This window comes from Ovis canadensis, chromosome 5 (assembly GCF_042477335.2).
Source record: "Ovis canadensis isolate MfBH-ARS-UI-01 breed Bighorn chromosome 5, ARS-UI_OviCan_v2, whole genome shotgun sequence".
Taxonomy (NCBI): Eukaryota; Metazoa; Chordata; class Mammalia; order Artiodactyla; family Bovidae; genus Ovis; species Ovis canadensis.
In genome coordinates this window covers 62,028,496-62,048,847 of record NC_091249.1, presented here as the reverse complement: position 1 = coordinate 62,048,847, position 20,352 = coordinate 62,028,496, and the positions used below count along the sequence as shown (strand labels likewise).

The 20,352-nt window shown below is 36.0% G+C and overlaps 1 protein-coding gene across 14 annotated transcripts in view; it reads right to left on the bottom strand.

Moving 5' to 3' along the window:
• Positions 1 to 2,208: 2,208 nt before the first annotated feature.
• The window catches only part of MYOT (myotilin), a 64,007-nt gene continuing 45,863 nt past the window's right edge, over positions 2,209 to 20,352 (bottom strand). For 9 of the 14 annotated variants that reach the window (XM_069592130.1, XM_069592133.1, XM_069592136.1 and 6 more), the window contains 9 exons: positions 17,401 to 17,967; positions 13,219 to 13,393; positions 12,310 to 12,414; positions 9,665 to 9,711; positions 8,449 to 8,581; positions 6,992 to 7,199; positions 3,712 to 3,877; positions 3,039 to 3,172; positions 2,209 to 2,817 (listed from right to left, as the gene is read on the bottom strand). In XM_069592130.1, coding sequence (XP_069448231.1) covers positions 2,645 to 2,817; positions 3,039 to 3,172; positions 3,712 to 3,877; positions 6,992 to 7,199; positions 8,449 to 8,581; positions 9,665 to 9,711; positions 12,310 to 12,414; positions 13,219 to 13,393; positions 17,401 to 17,967 — 1,708 coding nt within the window. In that variant the 3' untranslated portion in view covers positions 2,209 to 2,644. Of the gene's footprint in view, positions 2,818 to 3,038; positions 3,173 to 3,711; positions 3,878 to 6,991; positions 7,200 to 8,448; positions 8,582 to 9,664; positions 9,715 to 12,309; positions 12,415 to 13,218; positions 13,394 to 17,400; positions 17,968 to 20,352 lie in introns of all 14 variants that reach the window. The other 5 variants (XM_069592137.1, XM_069592127.1, XM_069592132.1 and 2 more) reach the window with 1 other exon arrangement.

The following is a 20,352-nucleotide window of genomic DNA, read 5'->3' as shown; positions in this document are numbered from 1 at the left end:
TTTAGCTGTTTACACTGTGAAGGAAAGCTCCAATAGCTTCTGGTTATGTTTTTACTCTCACTTTATGAAGAAGGAATAATTAGTAACATTTTCCCATGGTGATAGTGGGCAATCATTTTATGACTGTTCATAATGAATTTTATAACCCGGATGTTTCCTCACCAGTCTTATTTTAAACTGAAAAAGCAAAATACAAACCAAACAAAATCCCCTCATCTGTCCCTAATCGTTTTTCACCATCCGTCAACATTGCTTGGGATGGCTGGCTCCTGTTTGAGGAGGAAAAAGGACTCTGCCTGGGATTCTGCTAAGGTTGCTACTCCCTCGATCAACAAAGGCTTTCTAAGGCTGGCTCAGCGAAGGCCAGTGTACAGCAAGCGGCTGCACCCAGATCCAGCTTCATGCAAGGGCAAGGGATGAGATGTCTCTTCGAGGCTTCTCTTTTCCTGTCACACACAATGAGCCTCTTCTGATTCTCAAGAAGAGGCTGTGAAGGGTAACCGATCTGGAGATTATATCTCTCATCAGAAATCATGCGGGGTTACAAACTTTCTTGCAGGGTATTTCGAATTGCCAGTTCCGCCCTTCCCCACCCACTCCCTAGGAGCGCCACTCACCGCCTAGGTGCCACCGGGAAGCCTCAGCCATTGCCGACTTGGACCACGACGCCCGTTTCGCCTTCCTAGGGCTTCAGAGCCTGCGCAATACTCTCGTGCACGTGCGCCCCTAGCTTGCGTGCCTGAGAGTCCTCTGACAACGGGCGCATGCGGGCTTGAAGATGCGAAAGCGCGTGCGCACTGAGGGCTGCGTGGAATGGCTTGGCGTGAGGCAAGAGACCGGTGTACGCATGGCGGCGTTTGTCTCCTGCGTGTTGTCGATTTCTAGGGCAAACCTGGCGTTAGGCCTGGGCATAATCATAAAAATCGTAGTAACTAATTATAATGGGCTACTTTTTCTTGACTCTTTAATATCTGTTGGCTTGTTTGGTCTTCATACTGCCCCTTCCTGAAAGGTAGGTGTTTTGTCCTTGTATTGACTTGAAGAGACTGAGGAGAATAAATTACCAAAGTCGCATTGAGGCAAGGATTGCTCAACGCCGATGCCCGAAATTGTAACGGAGACCCCACTCCGCCGCTGCAGCTTTAAGAAACAGATTATTACTAATTGAGAGCTGTTGCTAGAAATAGCTTCCACCCCGCTTTCCACCCAATATGGCTGAAGAGAATGTTGAAATACATATATTGGGGGGAAAAAATCTGTTTAGCAGTGATGATGTAAAAGGATAGGCCGAAACAGTAGTTCTTGGGAGCCCAGACTCATATCTGACACAGAAGCTTTGCAAAGATGAAATTTGTAAACTAGCTGTAGATAGAAAAAACCAAATTTGACTGTAAATTAAGGCATCCACTAGCTTGCCAGAATGTGAGACTGGAGGGGATTCTCATGTTGGTGAAAACGAAAATAAAAAGGGATAAACTGAAAAGCCCCAGATTAGCCAGCTGAGAAACCCGTCAAGCTGTTTTGAAAGTAAAAAGTAAAGCCACTTTTTGTTATTCCTCTGAAAGAGATATAGAATACTGTTGATAAATGCTGTTTCATGTCAGGTAAAAAGGAAAACTAGGCCACACAGCAGCAGGGGTCAATGACTATATCAATGATAAGAGGAGTAGCAGCAGCAGCAGCAGGCCAGCAGCCAGTAGAGCAGAGACCTGAGAAAAAGACGGCTACTAGCCTAACCTTTATACAGGATTTGCCCTTTCCTGTACTGGGACTCTCAGAGGCCGGCAAAATTATGTTTCCTAAAGTAATAGGTTATCTGAACTGGAAATGGAGGAGGAAACCCCTCTCCCATATAAGTATTCCAATTTACATGAACTATAAGAATTAGGCAGAGGACTGCAGACTATTTTTAATCCATTGAGCTCAGTGATCTTGAAAAATTAGAAACCTATTTGGTTAAAACAAAACCACAATTTCAGGAGAGATAATATCATGCTTTAAGTTATTGTGGTTGCCTTTGAGGTGCAAACATAAAAAGTCTAGCTTTGTATCAGGAGGAATAAACTGAGCCGTGAGCTTCACCAAGATAAACTGTTCTAGGATATAGTATTGTTGCCCTTCTGGAGCTTATTCATAGGTTTTGCTGAGGGTCATAAACCAGAAGTTTTATCTTAAAGATCTAGACTTTTGTGAAGAGGAGACAGTCTGTTTTAAATATTTTAAATTTTATTCTGTAAAACTAAGGAACACTCAGATAATCTATACCATGTTAGTATTCCCATCAGAAAAAACAGATAAAACTATTTAGAAAGCAGTATCAGTAAATCTTATTAAGCATTAGATGTGTTTAAAATGTTGATATTAATTTATAACCCATAGGTGTGTGTATGACTTAAATGTTAAAATCTCACATTTGTTAAAGATCTTCTACAATTACAAATCCAGATTTTCTGTAGGCTTCACAAACCAGAGAGGTAAATAGAATGTGCAGGAATCAAAGGATAAATGTATTATAAATATATATTAGTTGTGTTACCTAATTAAAGCCATAATCTGTTAATACAGCTATGGATTTATTTCAAAAATTTAATTGAATATATTATTGATAGTGTAGTTGTTGTGTTTTCCAGTGTTGGTAGAGTGGTTAAAGTTCTTCACTTTCATAGAGTCCAGATTGAGCTGCCAGCCGCTGAAACTCTCCTTCAGGGTTAAAAGCTTGTTTCACATTCAGACCTTTCCCGTTAAGTGCTAAATATTTGCTGAAAGTTGGTCGGACACGTAACTGTTTAGGAGCTGGAAGAGTTTGGTTTGGACGGGCTGAAATAGATCAAATAAAAGTTAATTTAGAAAAGTTGTTCTAAACACGTGGGTTGCACTAGGTTTTCGTTATGAGACAGGAAAAGAAAAAATAGAAAACTGACTATGTATGAGAAGAATCCCTCAGATTTTATACTATGCTGGAATTTGTGTTTCTTAACTAAATCTCAGTTAAGTTCTCTGTAACACTTGACATAGCACTTTATAAGAGTGTGACATACCTGTAACATCTAATCTTGTGTTACATGTGGTCACTCCAGCTTCATTAACTGCAGACACAGTATACCATCCAGCATCTTTCTTGTTTACATCTTTTATCAATAAAGTAACTCTTCCAGAGTTATCATGATATAAACTGGAAAGAGATAATTACAAGTTGCAAGTAAAGGAATTAGTTTTTCTGTGAGATTTTACTTATGATGTCTGTGACCTACAGAATCAGACTAGTAAGAAGAAAAAAAGACTTTGGAAATTCTGAGTCTGTAGCCAGTCATTGCATAACTACTGCTTTTCTTGAATTAAACATCCCCCTAATCTTGTTTGTATCATCTATTTCCTTGAGTCATCTTCTTTTATTGTTAGTAAACAGGTAAATCCTAGCCTACTTTACCTGCTGAATTTCTGATTAGTGGAATCTAGTTTAGTGAGGCTTATATTTCTATATATTTTCTATATATTTTAAAATATATTTAAATATATTTCTATATATTTTTAAAAATTGAAGTATAGTTGATTTACAGTATGGTTGTTAGTTTCATTTATATATATATATTTAAAATTAGACAAATTGAAGTCACAAATGCATGCCACTTATAATGCATTTCAAAGGATAACTGGATTCACCCAAGTATACTATAGTTAGTGTATAGTAACTATACAAAATACTTATCCTACCTTATTCGATCAGTGTTGAATTGTACCATTTCATTATTTCTTTTCCAAAAAAGCTTTGGTGGAGGTATGGCTGAGATTTGGCATTCTAGCTTCACTGATTCTCCTTCAAAAACTTTTTTACTCTGTGGTTTGTAGATGAACATTGGTGCTCTTCTGTGTTCTTTTGCTACATATTAATAAAAAATTCATGTATTTGAAATATTATAAAAATATTAAGTAAAACCAAAGTATTATGAAGTCTGTATGCTGATATAAAAGTTTTAGAAAGTACTAACAACAGGAATAGAAGGTTTATGTTTCAGCTTTAGTTAAAATAATATGCAGTACTGTTGTATACTATTTATAATTCTAAAACAGTAATGTAATGATGAATTGACTTTATAATCACATTTCATTTGAATAATTTAAGTTATGTTGTCATCATCTTACCTATAGGGAGACAGACTGAGTGGTGGAAAGAGAACCAACAACTTGGGTCCAGATTCTGTTTTCCCTACCAGCCATGCACATTGGGGAAAATTTTGTTTAGTTTTTCTGAGACTAAATTTTATTTATTATAAAGTGATACCCAAGTAATAGTGACTGCTCTGCCCACACTGAACAAAGTTATGTGAGGATCAGTTGCGGTTATGAATGAAGAAGCACTTTGTAAATTATAAAATAATATACAAATGCCAGTAATTATTATGTCTTTACTTTTCTTCAAATATCTGAGGGAAGAATAATTGGTACTATAATACTATAACCCTAGCTTTTCTGAAGGAGAAATGAGGAGATTGGATGAATGCCAGCTGAAGTCTTTTTCAGCTCTAACATTATAGTATTTTTGGAGCTACTGGCATAGAAAGGTTTTGCCCTAAGCATAATCCCTTGAATTCTGTGTGTGGTATGTGTGTGTTTAAAATTTCTAGATCACTAGTTTTTCCCTTAGTCTGAGGTCCTTTATTATATCATATAATAATCTTACAGCTTTTTCATTCATCTGGATAGAATACAAATTCAGGATTGCCCATCCTTTAACTTGATCAAGCTTTTATATAATAAACAGTGAATTACAGCAAAATATCTCTGATGCAGTATATCTTAAGTCATTACAAATTGATATATTTAAAGCAGTTAAATTGTAATATTTTAATTAAAGACTAGTTTCTTGTAAAAAGTGTATTCAGTTCAGTTCAGTTGCTCAGTCGTGTCTGACTCTTTGCGACCCCATGAATCGCAGCACGCCAGGCCTCCCTGTCTATCACCAACTCCTGGAGTTCACTCAGATTCACGTCCATCGAGTCAGTGATGCCATCCAGCCATCTCATCCTCGGTCGTCCCCTTCTTCTCCTGCCCCCAATCCCTCCCAGCATCAGAGTCTTTTCCAGTGAGTCAACTCTTTGCATGAGGTGGCCAAAGTACTGGAGCTTCAGCTTTAGCATCATTCCTTCCAAAGAAATCCCAGGGTTGATCTCCTTCAGAATGGACTGGTTGGATCTCCTTGCATTCCAAGGGACTCTCAAGAGTCTTCTCCAACACCACAGTTCAAAAGCATTAATTCTTCGGTGCTCAGCCTTCTTTACAGTCCAACTCTCACATCCATACATGACTACTGGAAAAACCACAGCCTTGACTGGACGGACCTTAGTCGGCAAAGTGATGTCTCTGCTTTTGAATATGCTATCTAGGTTGGTCATAATTTTTCTTCCGAGGAGTAAGCGTCTTTTAATTTCATGGCTGCAGTCACCATCTGCAGTGATTTTGGAGCCCCTCAAAATAAAGTCTGACACTGTTTCCACTGTTTCTCCATCTATTTGCCATGAAGTGATGGGACCAGATGCCATGATCTTCGTTTTCTGAATATTGAGCTTAAAGCCAACTTTTTCACTCTCTTTCACTTTCATCAAGAGGCTTTTTAGTTCCTCTTCACTTTCTGCCATAAGGGTGGTATCATCTGCATATCTGAGGTTATTGATATTTCTCCCGGAAATCTTGAATCCAGCTTGTGTTTCTTCCAGTCCAGCATTTCTCATGATGTACTCTGCATATAAGTTAAATAAGCAGGGTGACAATATACAGCCTTGACGTACTCCTTTTCTTATTTGGAACCAGCCTGTTGTTCCATGTCCAGTTCTAACTGTTGCTTCCTGACCTGCATACAGATTTCTCAAGAGGCAGGTCAGGTGGTCTGGTATTCCCAACTATTTCAGAATTTTCCACAGTTTATTGTGATCCACACAGTCAAAGGCTTTGGCATAGTCAATAAAGCAGAAGTAGATGTTTTTCTGGAACTCCCTTGCTTTTTCCATGATCCAGCGGATGTTGGCAATTTGATCTCTGGTTCCTCTGCCTTTTCTAAAACCAGCTTGAACATCAGGAAGTTCACGGTTCACGTATTGCTGAAGCCTGGCTTGGAGAATTATGAGCATTACTTTACTAGCATGTGAGATGAGTGCAAATGTGCGGTAGTTTGAGCATTCTTTGGCATTGCCTTTCTTTGGGATTGGAATGAAAACTGACCTTTTCCAGTCCTGTGGCCACTGCTGACTTTTCCAAATTTGCTGGCATATTGAGTGCAGCACTTTCACAGCATCATCTTTCAGGATTTGAAATAGCTCAATAGGAATTCCATCACCTCCACTAGCTTTGTTTGTAGTGATGCTTCTTCCTAAGGCCCACTTGACTTCACATTCCAGGATGTCTGGCTCTAGGTGAGTGATCACATCATCGTGATTATCCGGGTCATGAAGATCTTTTTTGTACAGTTCTGTGTATTCTTGCCATCTCTTCTTAATATCTCTGCTTCTGTTAGGTCCATACCATTTCTGTCCTTTATCGAGCCCATCTTTGCATGAAAAGTGCATAGCCTAAGGCTAAAAGTTAACATTTACTCTTCAATTTTAAACTATGTGTGATTGTAACAACCTGTGAAAATGTGAATCAGATTGATTATTTTAGACTATAGACCAGAAATATGATTAGATTAAAAATTTTCACTTTAATGTTTAATCTACAAATACTGTACATCTAAAAATGTAACTAGAGTACACTACCTTCTTTGGTCTGTCTGAAATGTTACCTTATTTCTCTTCCAGAAAAACTTTAGGGGTAGATCTGTTCTTCTAGTTTCTTTGAGTTTCCCTCAACCTCTGCCCACTATGGCTTTTACATAAAAATTGATGTTCTACTAGAGTCTATAGTATAGACATTAACCTTAAATGTAAAGTCTTTTTCAACAGTTTCTTTTTTGATTTGACATGTTTTTAAGGAGCTCTCTGGTATCTCTTTGAAAGCTTACCCAGGACGTCCAGCTGCACAGTAAAGGTGGCTTCTCCTGCTCTGTTCTTGGCAACACATGCATAAGCCCCTGCATCTGAAGTTCTGACCACTTCAAAGATGAGTGAATGAAAACCCTTCTCAGACACTATCATTTTGTGAAAATCATCTGATTGAACTGGTCGTCCATTTAGATACCATGACACATCAGGAGCTGGTAGTCCACTCACCTAGAAAGGAACAAGATGATAGAATTTTAAGTTACAGATCACTGGAACCCCTTTGTCCATTTATGAATTTTAACAATTCAGTATCTGAGTGGGTTTGTGATTAAAAATGCAGAGTACGATCTTAAAAGATTTTCTTTCAATAATTTTTAACAAAATAGTAAAAATGATAATCCTTGAAATTAATATAGTATTTTCAGACTATCTCAAACCACATCTAGCTCTTTCATATACAGCCTCAGGCTCCTTAAGATCTCTTAATTACTATATTAAGGACAATAATTTATGTTATATTGGTTTCCACAAGGAATATGGAAGTCATGGATTTTCTGGCTAATGGCAAATGCAAATGAAGTCCTAGAGACACATGTATATGAATCTTGCTAATCTAATTCATGACCTTTCCAAAACAGAGTGTTCTTGAGCTATAGTTCTGGTGTATGAATGACATTTTGTTAAGTGTTTTCATATATGCCTTAACAGTCAAATCTGTACACTGAATTTCACTCATAAGGAATCTGGTAAAATATTTTATGATGAAAAAGTTCTCCAAAATGATGATAATAAAAATGTAGGCCTTTCTAATAAGTTATTTTAGCCTGAAGAATTCTTCTAGGCCAAGAGAGGGCAGGGCAGCTTGAATTTCTTGAAGAGGCATTTTACTTAGGAAATCCTGTTGTTATGAAAGCTTCACTTATATAGGGTATTAGGTGTTTGGCACTATTGTAAGTACCTTATACCTATTTACTCAGTTTATCTTCAAATAGCTTTATGACATTGGTACAATTTTTATTCCCATTTTACAGGGAAAACAAAAGGGTAGTGATATTAAATTGTCTCAGGTTACACAGCTGGAAAATGGCAGGGCCAGGATTCTAACCCAGGTAAACTTATGTATAGTGTTCTTATCCACTATACATACTCCTTGGGCTTCCTTGGTGGTTCAGACAGTAAAAAATCTGCCTGCAATGCTGGAGACTCAGGTTCGATCCCTGGGTCAGGAAGATCCTGTGGAGAAGGGAATGGCTACCCACTCTAGTATTCTTGCCTGGAGAATTCCATGGACAGAGGAACCTGGTGGGTTACAGCCCATGGGGTGGCAAAGAGTCAAACACGGTTGAGTGACTAACACACACACATACATACATACTACTTGTCAGGCTGTGTAGAGAGCTATGAAGAGGAGGAGACATTTTTCAAAACCTAGTATCCCATTTAATTTTTCTCCAATATTTTTGAACTTTTTTCTTACTTTGAAGTCCATTCTGCAGAATCTTCCTTCTTCAATTGACATGTTCTCTGGCACTTGAATGAAACGAGGTGGGTAAAATTTCTCCTGGATTGCATCCTGATCACTCATGTCTCCCCTTGAAGATGATCTGCTTCTACAAAAACATTTTAATAATCACTATGCAGAAGAATTGTCATTACTCTTCCTTTCATGCAAATATAATTTAGCCATCACATTTGAAACCCCAGAGGCTATGTTGTTTGATCTGATAGTGTAGTAACAATGGAGAGAGGCTGCAGAGCTGTATTTATCTGTGGCATATTTGATGACTATTAGAAATGGTAGCAATTTAGAAACATCTGGTACAAATGATACGTCTTTGTTTCTTTTTTTCAGTGCCATGAATTGATGAAGAAACTAATCTATTAAAATGCATGGACGATTCTAGTAACATGCAAAGACTGTAAAATTAGGATTGGGTTTTCATTATGAGAAAGTTTGGTATGGAAACATGGTCCTGGCTTATTTGACCAAGACATTTAAAAAATTTCCTCTGAGACAGTTGTGATAAATAACAGATAAAAATTTTTATTGTCATCTTGGACGTTAGAAAATTCACATTGTTTTTCTCTATTGGTTCCAAAGCAGTATAAACATTATTTTCTTTTTTATAGCCATACTTTTCTGTGTGTGTGTTAGTCGCTCAGTTGTGTCTGACTCTGTGACCCCATGAACTGTAGCTCGCCTGTCTCCTCTGTCCATGGGATTCTCCAGTCAGGAGTACTGGAATGGATTGCCATTCCCTTCTCCAGGGGATCTTCCCAACCCAGGGGTCGAACTTGGGTTTCTCGCACTGTGGGCAGTTTCTTTACCACCGAAGCATAGTTAATTTATAGTGTGTTAGCTTCAGGTGTATAGCAAAGTGATTCAGCTATATACAGATATATCTTTTTCAGATTCTTTTCCATTATAGGTTATTACAAGACATTGAATATAGTTCCCTGTGCTGTACAATAGGTCATTTTTGTTTATCTATTTTGTACCTAGAAGTGTGTGTATGTTATCCTAAATTCCTAATTTATCCACCCGCCAACCCACTATCCCCTCTGGTGACACTGTTTTCTATAAAAGGTTTGTAAGAAACTTCAGGATTTTGTAAATATTACATTAAAAAAATATGAACACATTTTAGATAGCAAAATACACACTTCTTTAAAATTAAAAACATTTTTTTTACCTTACTTGTGATGTAGGAACTTGCAGTCGCGCATGTTCTATATTGTGCTGCTTGAAATTAAAACAAAGTGATAATGTTAACATGCCACTGTTAGCTTGAAATTAAGCAGAATTTAGTAGTTGTAGTTGAAAGGAACATTTCTGTTGTGGTTGTGTTTGTATTGTCATAGATAGTTCTATATATTTAGCTGTTAAGCATTTAAAATATGGTATACTAACCTTCTAGTATTCTAGCAAGAAGTCTATAGAATTAAGACTATTCAGTAGATATGGTTTATGAAAATTAACTAAACTTTGGATTGATGGTGGTTCATTTTTCAAATGACTGTTTTTATGTCAAAGGATGATGAATCCCCCTGGTGTATTTGAAATGGGAGCACATAGTACAGATTGTCCTTTGGTAAAACAGTAATAGTCATGAAGTCACTCGTACTGGCAGTAGATAACAGGGCATTATGCTTATTACTCATATGTGGCACCAACAGCAATAAACACGTATTAGACTGGAAAATACTTTTCTTTTTGGCTCAGGGCGCAAAATCCTGATGGATACTCTGGAAGCTATGAATAGCCTTTGGAAAACAATATTACTTCCTGCTTAATAATGATGTATTTAATTTAAGCAACCATCTTTCAGGATTTATATCTGAGCACTAGCAAGTTATTCATATTTGAGGATGAAATCAGGAATTGATGAATCTGGATCTCCTGCGTGAATAGTCTACCTGCAATGTGGGAGATCTGGGGTTTGATCCCTGAGTTGGAATATTCACTTTATGTTCTCCATAAAGTTAATCCCTTCTTGGAAAGGATGCTTTTAATTGGTAAGATATTGTGTGCCTCTTTCTCATATTTCATTGTACTTGATATAGTGAGAGATACAAAGAAGCAGAAAATATAGTCCTTACCTGGACATATGAAAAACATCTATCTAGCAACATAGCAAATAAATACAGATAATTTATTTTGGGATGAACTTTAATTTTGTTTGTATTTTGTCATTCTAAAACAAAATTCTTATAACTGCAATAATTGTTGGTGAGGCTTTGAGTTTCTCTAAGCAAAATGTCAAAAGAACAATCAGTATGGCAGAAAGCAACACAATATTATAAAGGAATTTTCCTCCAATTAGGAATAAATAAAATATAAAAAAGAGCAATCAATAAATTTTTTAGTAAAAAAATCCACTTAAAATCATAGTATCCAAATTAAGTTTTTTACTTTTTCCTATAGTGGTTTGAATATATATATATATAGATTTGTATTCATAGGTATGATGTTTTTGCTTATATGTATTGCATCGGCCAAAAAGTTCATTCAGGTTTTTTCATAACTTCTTAGGGAAAACCCAACTGAACTTTCTGGCCAACCCAATAGTTTGATGACATTTTGTTATTTAAGTAGACTATTTGAAATGTAAGATTTTTCTTTTCTGATTTCATAATGTATTTTGCTGCTATCTCTTTTCTTGGTACTATCATCTTCATTTTAAAGTTTTTGAAGAACTAATGAGAAAAACAATACATCCTTGCCCTTGAAATCATACATTGAATTTGTAAGATAAACCATCATCAATATGATGTTACTTTGAGTTATTTCTTCTTATAGAGATATATTTATATCTTATTCTTGCTTTAATCTCCTATTCCAACTCCAGAGCCCAACACACAGTAGATGGTTCATATAAATTAGTTGAATAAATGAGCATGTGAACTGTTCAGTAGCTAGGAGAGATTTAAGTTCTCTTTTCAGGTTCTAGTTACTTACTGTGCTAGATAGACCCCACTGTATCCTTTTTAGTAGATCTAGTCACATTTGGTGAAAAAGTGAAAGTATTAGTTACCCAGTACTGTCTGACTCTTTGTGACCCCATGGACTGTAACCCACCAGGCTCCTCTGTCCATGGAATTCTCCAGGCAAGAATACTAGAACAGGTAGCCATTCCCTTCTCCAGGGGATCGTCCCGATCTAGGGATTGAACCTGGATCTCCTGCGTGAATAGTCTACCTGCAATGTGGGAGATCTGGGGTTTGATCCCTGAGTTGGAATATTCACTTTATGTTCTCCATAAAGTTAATCCCTTCTTGGAAAGGATGCTTTTGTTAATCCTGGAGCCATTATTCATAAGGTTTTTGTTGTCTGTTTTGTTTTTAATAAGCATTTCAAAATACATGGAACATGTCAAAGGAATTAGATGTTTCATTAGTACACGAGTTTATTTTAAAACTTTGAAATGATAAACAGCTTATGAGAAAAGGTTGCAATTACTTTCTTTAGAGTTTTAACTTCCATCCTGTTAAAGATTTACAACTCATAAATTTTCTGTCCATGTAGATGTTGTAGGGAGAGTCCTGGGTCTAACTGACCTCTAAATGTCTAGATGAAAAGTGACACCATTAGCCTTCTGGTGTTTTGACTTTGTAATATTTCATATGCAGATATTAGAATCACCAGAAAATAGGGTAAAGTTAAAAAATTTTGTGTACGTATTCAACCAGTCATGGCCTGCCCCTTTTTATATCTAATGCAGCATTGAAGTAATTGACTTTTGCTTTAAATGCTAGTTATAAATATTTAGAAAAGCATACATCTAAAAATCACATGAAAGAAAAGTGCTCCAGTTAGATAAAGATTAGTTTAATTTACCTGTGCTGAATCTTGTGCCTCACTGTCATTTTGACCTTGAAACACAGCAGCTGCATTCTGTGGTCCTAGCAATCTGCGAGCCATCTTCTCCTCATATGTTAGCCGCTTTAAAGAAAGAATCATAAAGGAGATAGTAATGAGATTTAATAAAAGTTGTTTATATGACTTTATTAAAACCACCACAAAGAAACATAATTATGCCTATTGAATGATAGACACTGTATTTTTAAGAAAGCATTTTCTTTCATTCAAAGCATTTCCACTTCCTTCATCTGTAAATATTCATCTCTGTTTTCTTTTTTTTCCTAGGAAAGACAAGCTTTGTTGTTGTTCAGTTGCTAAGTCATGTCTGATGCTTTGCGATCCCATGAACTGCAGCACACCAGGCTTCTCTGTCCTTCACTATCTTCCTGAGTTTACTCAAACTCGTGTTTTTTTCCTTTCAAAAAGCCCGAACAATTTTTTTGGCCAATCCAATAGTGGATTAAAGGCACATAACAGCACTGTTTCAGATATCAGTGACTAATAATACAATGTGCAAAATAAGAATTGTAACTGTTTTGCATCAACTGTATATACCAAAGTACATGAAGAAGTCCTGTTGACAGTATTTCCCATTAGTTATTTGGTCATCAGACATTTTTATGGAAGGGCAACGCTTAAAACAAAATTTGAATTAAGTCATTCAGATTTTTTTTTTCCATTTGCTTCATTCTTTTACTACTGAACTCCTAAAAGGGGTTTCATGCAGAGAAATATAGTATAGGATCCAAATATTCCCTCCTTTTAGATAATCCTATCCCTTGCTGATTATATGGACATAGCTCTGTGAGACAGAAACAACTCTCTTACTGAGATTAGATTTTATAGTTCTATTGTCTTTTTATACAAAATAGGCATCTTGCTTACTTGGTTTCCGTTGTGAAGAAGGCTGTCCTTGCATTTTAGCTTTCTCTCCAAATCTTGAATAAGAGCTTCTTTTGATCCTTGTATTTCGTGGTCAGGAGTCCTTGGTGTGAGTTTAGCATTTGCATTTTGGGATGACTTAACATTTACAGGTTGGCCTACTGAGGGTTGTTGGTAGCTTTAAAAATAAAAAAAAGATTTTTAAAAAATAAGATCTTTAAGAAGTGGTAAAATAGAATTGGCATCTTTTTGTCAGTCACCTTTAGGTAGGTTGAATTTACCACTTAGTATTGCTGGTGTTATTAAAATACCAATTGCCTTAATGACAGTCAAGAAGAATTTTATAGGAATGGTTACCAGCTGTTTTTTCTTTCCTCTTTGTCTTTGCAAATGAAAATTAAGTAGCAGGAGGAGCAATTTAGATTAGACATAAGAAGAATGTTTTTCCCTGAAGATCTTCCCCAAAGAAGTGAAAGTAGTGGCAACATGAGGGCTCTTCCAATATTCCAGTTGAATTTCCTAAGTTTGATTTATGGGTGGATAGTAAGCATTAGTGTACTGGAGCTGACTCATATGGGCTTAAGAGAATGATTTTTAGTGTCTCTTCCCAACTCACTGTGATCTCATGTTGAAAGTCTGAAATTGATTGGTGAGAGTATATACACTAGGGAAATTGGTTAGTACCACAATTACCACCTTCCTCCAGAGCTGATTGTTAAACATTTACCAGCATGACTACTGGTGTTCAATGAAAATTCTCTTGCTTTGAATTGAATTTACAGTTTATATAATCTCTGGCTTTAATTTCTACTTCCTATTAATTTCATATTCTAGATAATCCAAGTATGGCACTATATAACAACTTCTAAAGTAATAGTTTCTTTAATGTTGCTAAAGTGATTTTTAGAGAAAGAGATGATTAGAGGAGGAAGGAGAAAGAAATGTAAACTGAGAAAAAAGGGGGTCTGGAAAAAAGTTTGAATGGCATTTGAGGAGCTTGGTTTAAATCCTTATTTCAAATTCCAATCCTAAATTTTATTCTAAGACATCCTTGCACCCCTCAGAGTTTCCCTGCTGATTCTGATAGAGGGCAGGGGTGGTGTTTAGGGAGTCCTGTATTTTTAGATCTGTTAGATAGCTCATGCTTTTAACAAAATTTATTCATATTTTACCTAGTTTATTTACTTAGGGTACTGCAGGTGCTAGCTTATACCCATTTAGTATAATAGATATTATATGGGAAAATGGGCCACTGCCCTCTGAATATTTTGCCATTATCATAATAAACATTCTACATATATCCAGATGAGGAAGCCTTGGTCTGTTCTCTGATATGTTAGTGTTCAAAAATTCCCAAGGATCATTAAAGAACTTGTAAGCTAAGGGGAAATATATTTCCTCTGAGTGGAGCCAGGGTTTTAATTTTTGCAGACTTTGGGGACTTGGTTAGCAATCTCTAGATTGTAAATATACTGAGGGAAAAAAGATGTTATGTTACTCATTGTTGTATTGTTTATATTTACTAACCCAAGGCTTTCAAAATAGTGAAGTGATACTATTAGTTCAATGAATGAATATTTTTCATTGTATTCAAGATACTCTATTGAAAGTTGAATATATACGTTTTCCCTTGTTGTATTCCAGATATTCAGGATTGCATATATCAATCCTCAGCTAAAGTCTGATTTGTTCGGTGAAGTAAATAGCCAAACAAAGTGTTTAAGTAAATAATAAGGTGGTTTTGTTTTAAGATTAAATTCCCAGGTCAAAGTGTTAAAATTCCCTTGGAATAGGGAATAGATCTACTATTTCTTCAAATGTATGAAGTTAGAATAGTCTGCCTTTTTTTTTTTTTTGAGCTAGCCTACCATTTTTTAAAAGGTTTGGTAAAGTGAGTTAGCATTAAATAATAATTTTGTCACGTTGCCATATTATAGTGTAATGTGTCTGAGAAATCCTAAAGGACTGTTAAAACCAAGGCTGAGAGTTACTTATATGTATTTATGTAACTTCAGTCACTTTGTTCACTGAAAACCTGCATTATTACCATTTTATATGGTTTAAGGGTTAAGACTTGCTATCTGTTCATAATTAGAAACTAACGTTATACTTGCACAGTGCTTTATAGGGTTTTCTCCCCCTAACATTAATCACTCAAATCCTTAACTTTCGTTATAGATCAACATACTGAATCACCTAGCAGGTAAGGTAGTCATGCTGAATGTCACACAGCAAGCTTTTTGAAAGGAGTACTTAAAGAGTTCCTCTAAATTTCCAGTCTGTTGGTTCGAGCAAATGTATGAAACGTTTGCTTAAGGGTTCCTTACTGATGAAAAGCTAACTAAAGCTTTCAAGCTTCTCTAGGTCAGAATCCAAGGAATTACGTTAGAAGACAGGGCAAACTTAAGCCCATCACAATGAGGGAGTTGTGCACAAATGTTCAAAGGGCCAGAGCTTTCCACCCTGTACAGCTGGACACTGAATGGGTATCAAGTGGCTGTGGGAAGATTAAAAGAGTTATCTATGATTGCTGAAAATGGAACAGCTAAAGCTGGATCTTTGATCTTTAGTTTGGGGTCCTTCTGTGCTTTATTTCTCATCCTCTCCATTTCATCCTTTTTTCCTCTCTTTAGTTCTATGCACGGAACTAAGTACATGGTCATGGCTCGCTAGTATTTATTTGATGCCCTTCTTTTCTGGACAGGAGTTTGGAATAGGATTAAAGACTTTACTAAGAAGAATATAGTAGTCAGAAAAGGTTATTTTAGATTTAAATATGCTTATACAGGAAATTTAGAAATAATTGAAAGCTAGATGGAAAAAGATTATCTGGGTAAAATGTAACTAAGAAAAATCTACAGTGTGTGATAATGGGTATAATGGGAGTGTGTGATAATGGGTATAATGGGAATTTGGGATGGAAGAGGAGAAGAGGGCTCTTAATTCCTGAAGGTATCTTTTACAATTTTTAGGCCAAACCTGTGAGAATGCCTTTTTGTAGGTCAAAATTTTTATCAGCCATTTCAGATGGTTCTACCTAATATCTATAGGATTCTAACAAATGTGTTTGGCTTTCTTGGTTTTTATTTTTAAAAATATTGAAAAATTTTCTTTGCAAGTTGATTTGCTGTGGTTAGACCACTAACAATTGGAATCTCTTGAAAAATTAGCCTCTAGAGAAAACTGAGAGAAATTAGCAAGAATTTCAGCATATCTGTTGATAAGCCTGTAACCAACAAAACATATTCCATCAGTTTTTCAGATGCCTCTGATTTAATTCTCTTGACGTTCTAGCCAGCCGAGGAATAGGAAAACTGATAGCCCAAAGTTTGCATAAGCACAAAGTATTTACTTCATGTTTTAAAAAAAGCACAACCACTGTGTCCTTCTTCATATCAGTTTCTCCTCGGACAGTTTTAGGGCTGTGGAAATAGTACATGCTTGCATAAGTCTGCAGGTATTCTTCCCTGTATTTAGATTGGTCTGACCAGTTGGAACAAAGTGTGGTTTTAATGATCTTTGAAACTTTAAGGTCACGAACCTTTATCTATTCAAGCCGTTTTTTCTGATCATTGGAAAAATTCACATACTTTAGTGTCTGAATCCCATATTTTCTTTTTAGCTAAGTGGATATTCAGGATCAGAGAGGAAGACGGATAGTAAGAAAAGACTAAAACTGAGAAGAAACTTAATAGCCTCTGCTTATGTGAGAGGAAATCCTATCTGAAGAAGAGCAGACAGGTGTTCACCTCAGCTAAGCTTAGAACCAGAGTGATCAAATTTACAGCATGAGGAACTTAAAGCTGGGGAAATAGTTCACTGATCTTGGGTATGTTAGAAATCTTTTTTGAAGACAGAAAATAATAGGTAAGTAATTGTATAATATGAAGTAATAGGTGATTTGGGTTTAACTCAACCTGGACACTGGAGAATGGATCAGATGACTTATTGCCAGTACCCTGGTTCAAGGTGTTCCAGGAGAAATATGGAATGAGACCATGAGGTCACATTGACTTTTTCGATACTGAAGAATGACGTACATAACCCATCCCTCTTCTCCCCCAGTTACTAGCTCCCAGGATTCACAGTTCAATCTAACTGTGTCTCTCTCTTTCTCTCTCTATGTGTGTGTGTGTGTATATATATATATATATATTTTTTTTTTTTTCTTTTAAGCTCACTTACTTGGAGTCCACCGTGGAAGGGATTTTACTGCTGCTGTAATCAGGCTGTGATGGTAATATGGAGCTGAGGAAGCTGGCTGGAGACTGGTTATAAGTAGCTGTAACCCTTTGGCTTGGGTTGGAGCCAGCAAGCTGCTGAGGAGAAGCAGGGAAAGCAGAGGAGGACATAGTGATGTGAGAGCTCACTGTTGAGGAGGCAGAATATCTTTGCTCTGTGCACTGGCGGGGTTGGATGGTAATGGAAGACTGTTTGGTCTGGCTAGAGTAGCTGGAGATTTCCGGTCCGGGAGGCTGAAGTCTGGAGCCACATGGATTTTGGGATTGGATGAAGTGTTTTGGACGTTCGTAGTTAAACATGCTTAGCTGGTTTATGGAAGTTGAAGGCAACTTATTATTGTAATGACTTGCTCCTGAAGGGGTGGGGTCTTGAATCTGGGTCTGCAAGCCTGGAATTACAGAAGGTTGCAGTGAATCAGAAGCGACCTTGGTCTGTGCCTCCTTGTTGAGATCCTGGGAATACAGTGCTCCTGGCTTTGATGGAGTGGCCTTCTCTTGAAGAATATTGTTCCTTCAAAAGAAGAAAGTGATTCAGTTACAGTATTTACATAAAAATGGTACTGTTTAAGATCTTTAGGAGTTTATGTGCTTTTTTTTCTTAAAGCTTATGTACTTTCAAAGTCATCTCAAGGTGGAACTTTTCTGGCTTATAGACTTTCCATTCCTTTATGCGTTGCCTTTGCACAAATGACTTCCACTTGGGAATAAGAAAAAATAATTCATTAGTGTTTGTTTGCCTCTGGGTGATTCTTCAAGCACACCTGGGGGCTTCAAGATGTAGGAAAAGTTTTGATTTTGAGTTCGCCAAGTGTTTGTTGATGAAAAAAAAATTTGTGATGTTGCTCAGTGTGATAATTTTATTTCATATTTAGCTTTTGACAAAAGCCTGCAGTTTCATTAGCCACAGAGAGTTACTGATTTAAAATTATTAACAGTTAAATATATTAGCTTCTATTCAGTTTGAATTCTTCCCATTGCTCATCAATACCAATGAACAGCTCTTCTGATGCACCATTAATTCATGCCTTGGTGATCTGTGATGAATCACATGGTGAATCCAGGCGAGCAGTGTGCTGCTTTTCTAAAGAACATTACTGTTCATATTTGCTCCTTCATCCTTTTACAATTTCACAAAGTACAGCAAACGCCTGTACTTCACTGTTGTCAACCATGAGTGGATTTCGTTTTACCTTATAATTCACTGCCTCTTTTTCTCCCTTTGATTCCCAATTGACCATAGTACCAAACTAGATGATAATTAAGGAGTGACTGCTTTCAAGTATCTCTGTATGTATATAAGTTACTGTATTCCAGAACCCTTTGTAGTTTTTGTTATTTTTTGATTTTATTATCTAGTTATTGGTCTTGCTGTTCTCTTGATTATTTGGTTTCACTTTAAATTATTTTTGTGTTTAGTATGTATTTTAGACTAAATTTTGAAATTGCTTTCATTCCTGTATTATTTTTTTCTTGTGAAGTGGCAAACAGGATGTACAGAAGGAATTAAGGCAGCTTTGAAGCTAGCCTATACTTTTCCAGGAAAAGGTGGTTGCCATTTTTCTTACTTAACAGTGCATTGGCACTCCTGACTTTTGACAGTAGGTCCCCATTTTTCCTTTGATGGATCATTTGCCACTAAAATCAGCCTCAAAGACATATTTTCACCTGATTTTTTCCATTAGTATGGTAAATCTGGGAAGGACTATATATATACTTCACACAAAAAGACTAGCCCCATAAATTGTTTTAACATGGATTCTGTTATTATTCAAAATATCAAGTAATTTAGTTCAGAATATGTTTAGTTTGCTTCATATAGTATAAACCAACACTGAGGTAATGATAAATCAAACTTTTAGCTAGTAAAATTACCAAATTGTCATCATTGAATCATAGTCTTATAATTATTTAATGTCCTCTCTTGAATAAAGTATCATTTTTAGTGAAAAATTTCTAAACCCATCAACTTGATTTTCAGGTTGTATGTATAGTTTAGAGTTAAACAGTTTTAGGAAAGAACAAAAAATGCAACTAAACAGCCAAGAGAAAGATTCTATTGAAAAAGGCACTTGAAAAGTCATATATTTCTTAATTTTGAATTTATGAACACAAGCACATTCAACTAGGGTGCATTTTAGTAATTAACTATTATTAAGCCTTGAAATTACTGGAGAAAAACATCCAAAAGGAGGCTTTAATTAGATACTCTTAAAAAAAGAGACTATTTGAAGGCAAGTAGTTTTATACTATGGGTTTACTCCATTGCAGAATTGAATCCAGTGTTTGATTCTAAATTCCTTTTTGGGCTGACAGATCATTCAGATTAATTTCAAATAGCAGGGAATAAACTGTTAAACAAATAGCCAGTAGATATTTTCCAGAAAGTTCCCTGTTTTACTTTACGTGTATTTTTAGAATGTCAACTGTCTTGTACATTTTGATATCAGCTTACATAGTTAACAATTACTGTTATTTTTAAAAAAATTCAATTAAAATATGTTCTTTCAAATGTTTCATTTTCATGTCTGAAGAAAATTTTGTACAGATGTTCATGCAGATAACTCTGGAAGGTTTTTCTTTGTGTTTGTAGTTACTGTTCAACAATCAGTTCTATAATCCTTGTTTTATGACAGTATCATTTTATTCCAAATAATGTTAAATAAATTTCAGAGATTTTATTAATAAATAAAGTTCTATTAACTCTCCTGTTTAGAAAAATCTTAACTTTTCCCCCTATCTCTAATATACCACAAACTTAAACAGAAAACTGAGGATATTTTGAAGCTATAGAACATTGCACAGTTACAGTTAGGCCAGGTGTCCTTTTTCAAAGAAAACTGATGATTGAAAAATAATGACACACAACTATCTTTCCTTCTACCTTTTTTAATGCCTT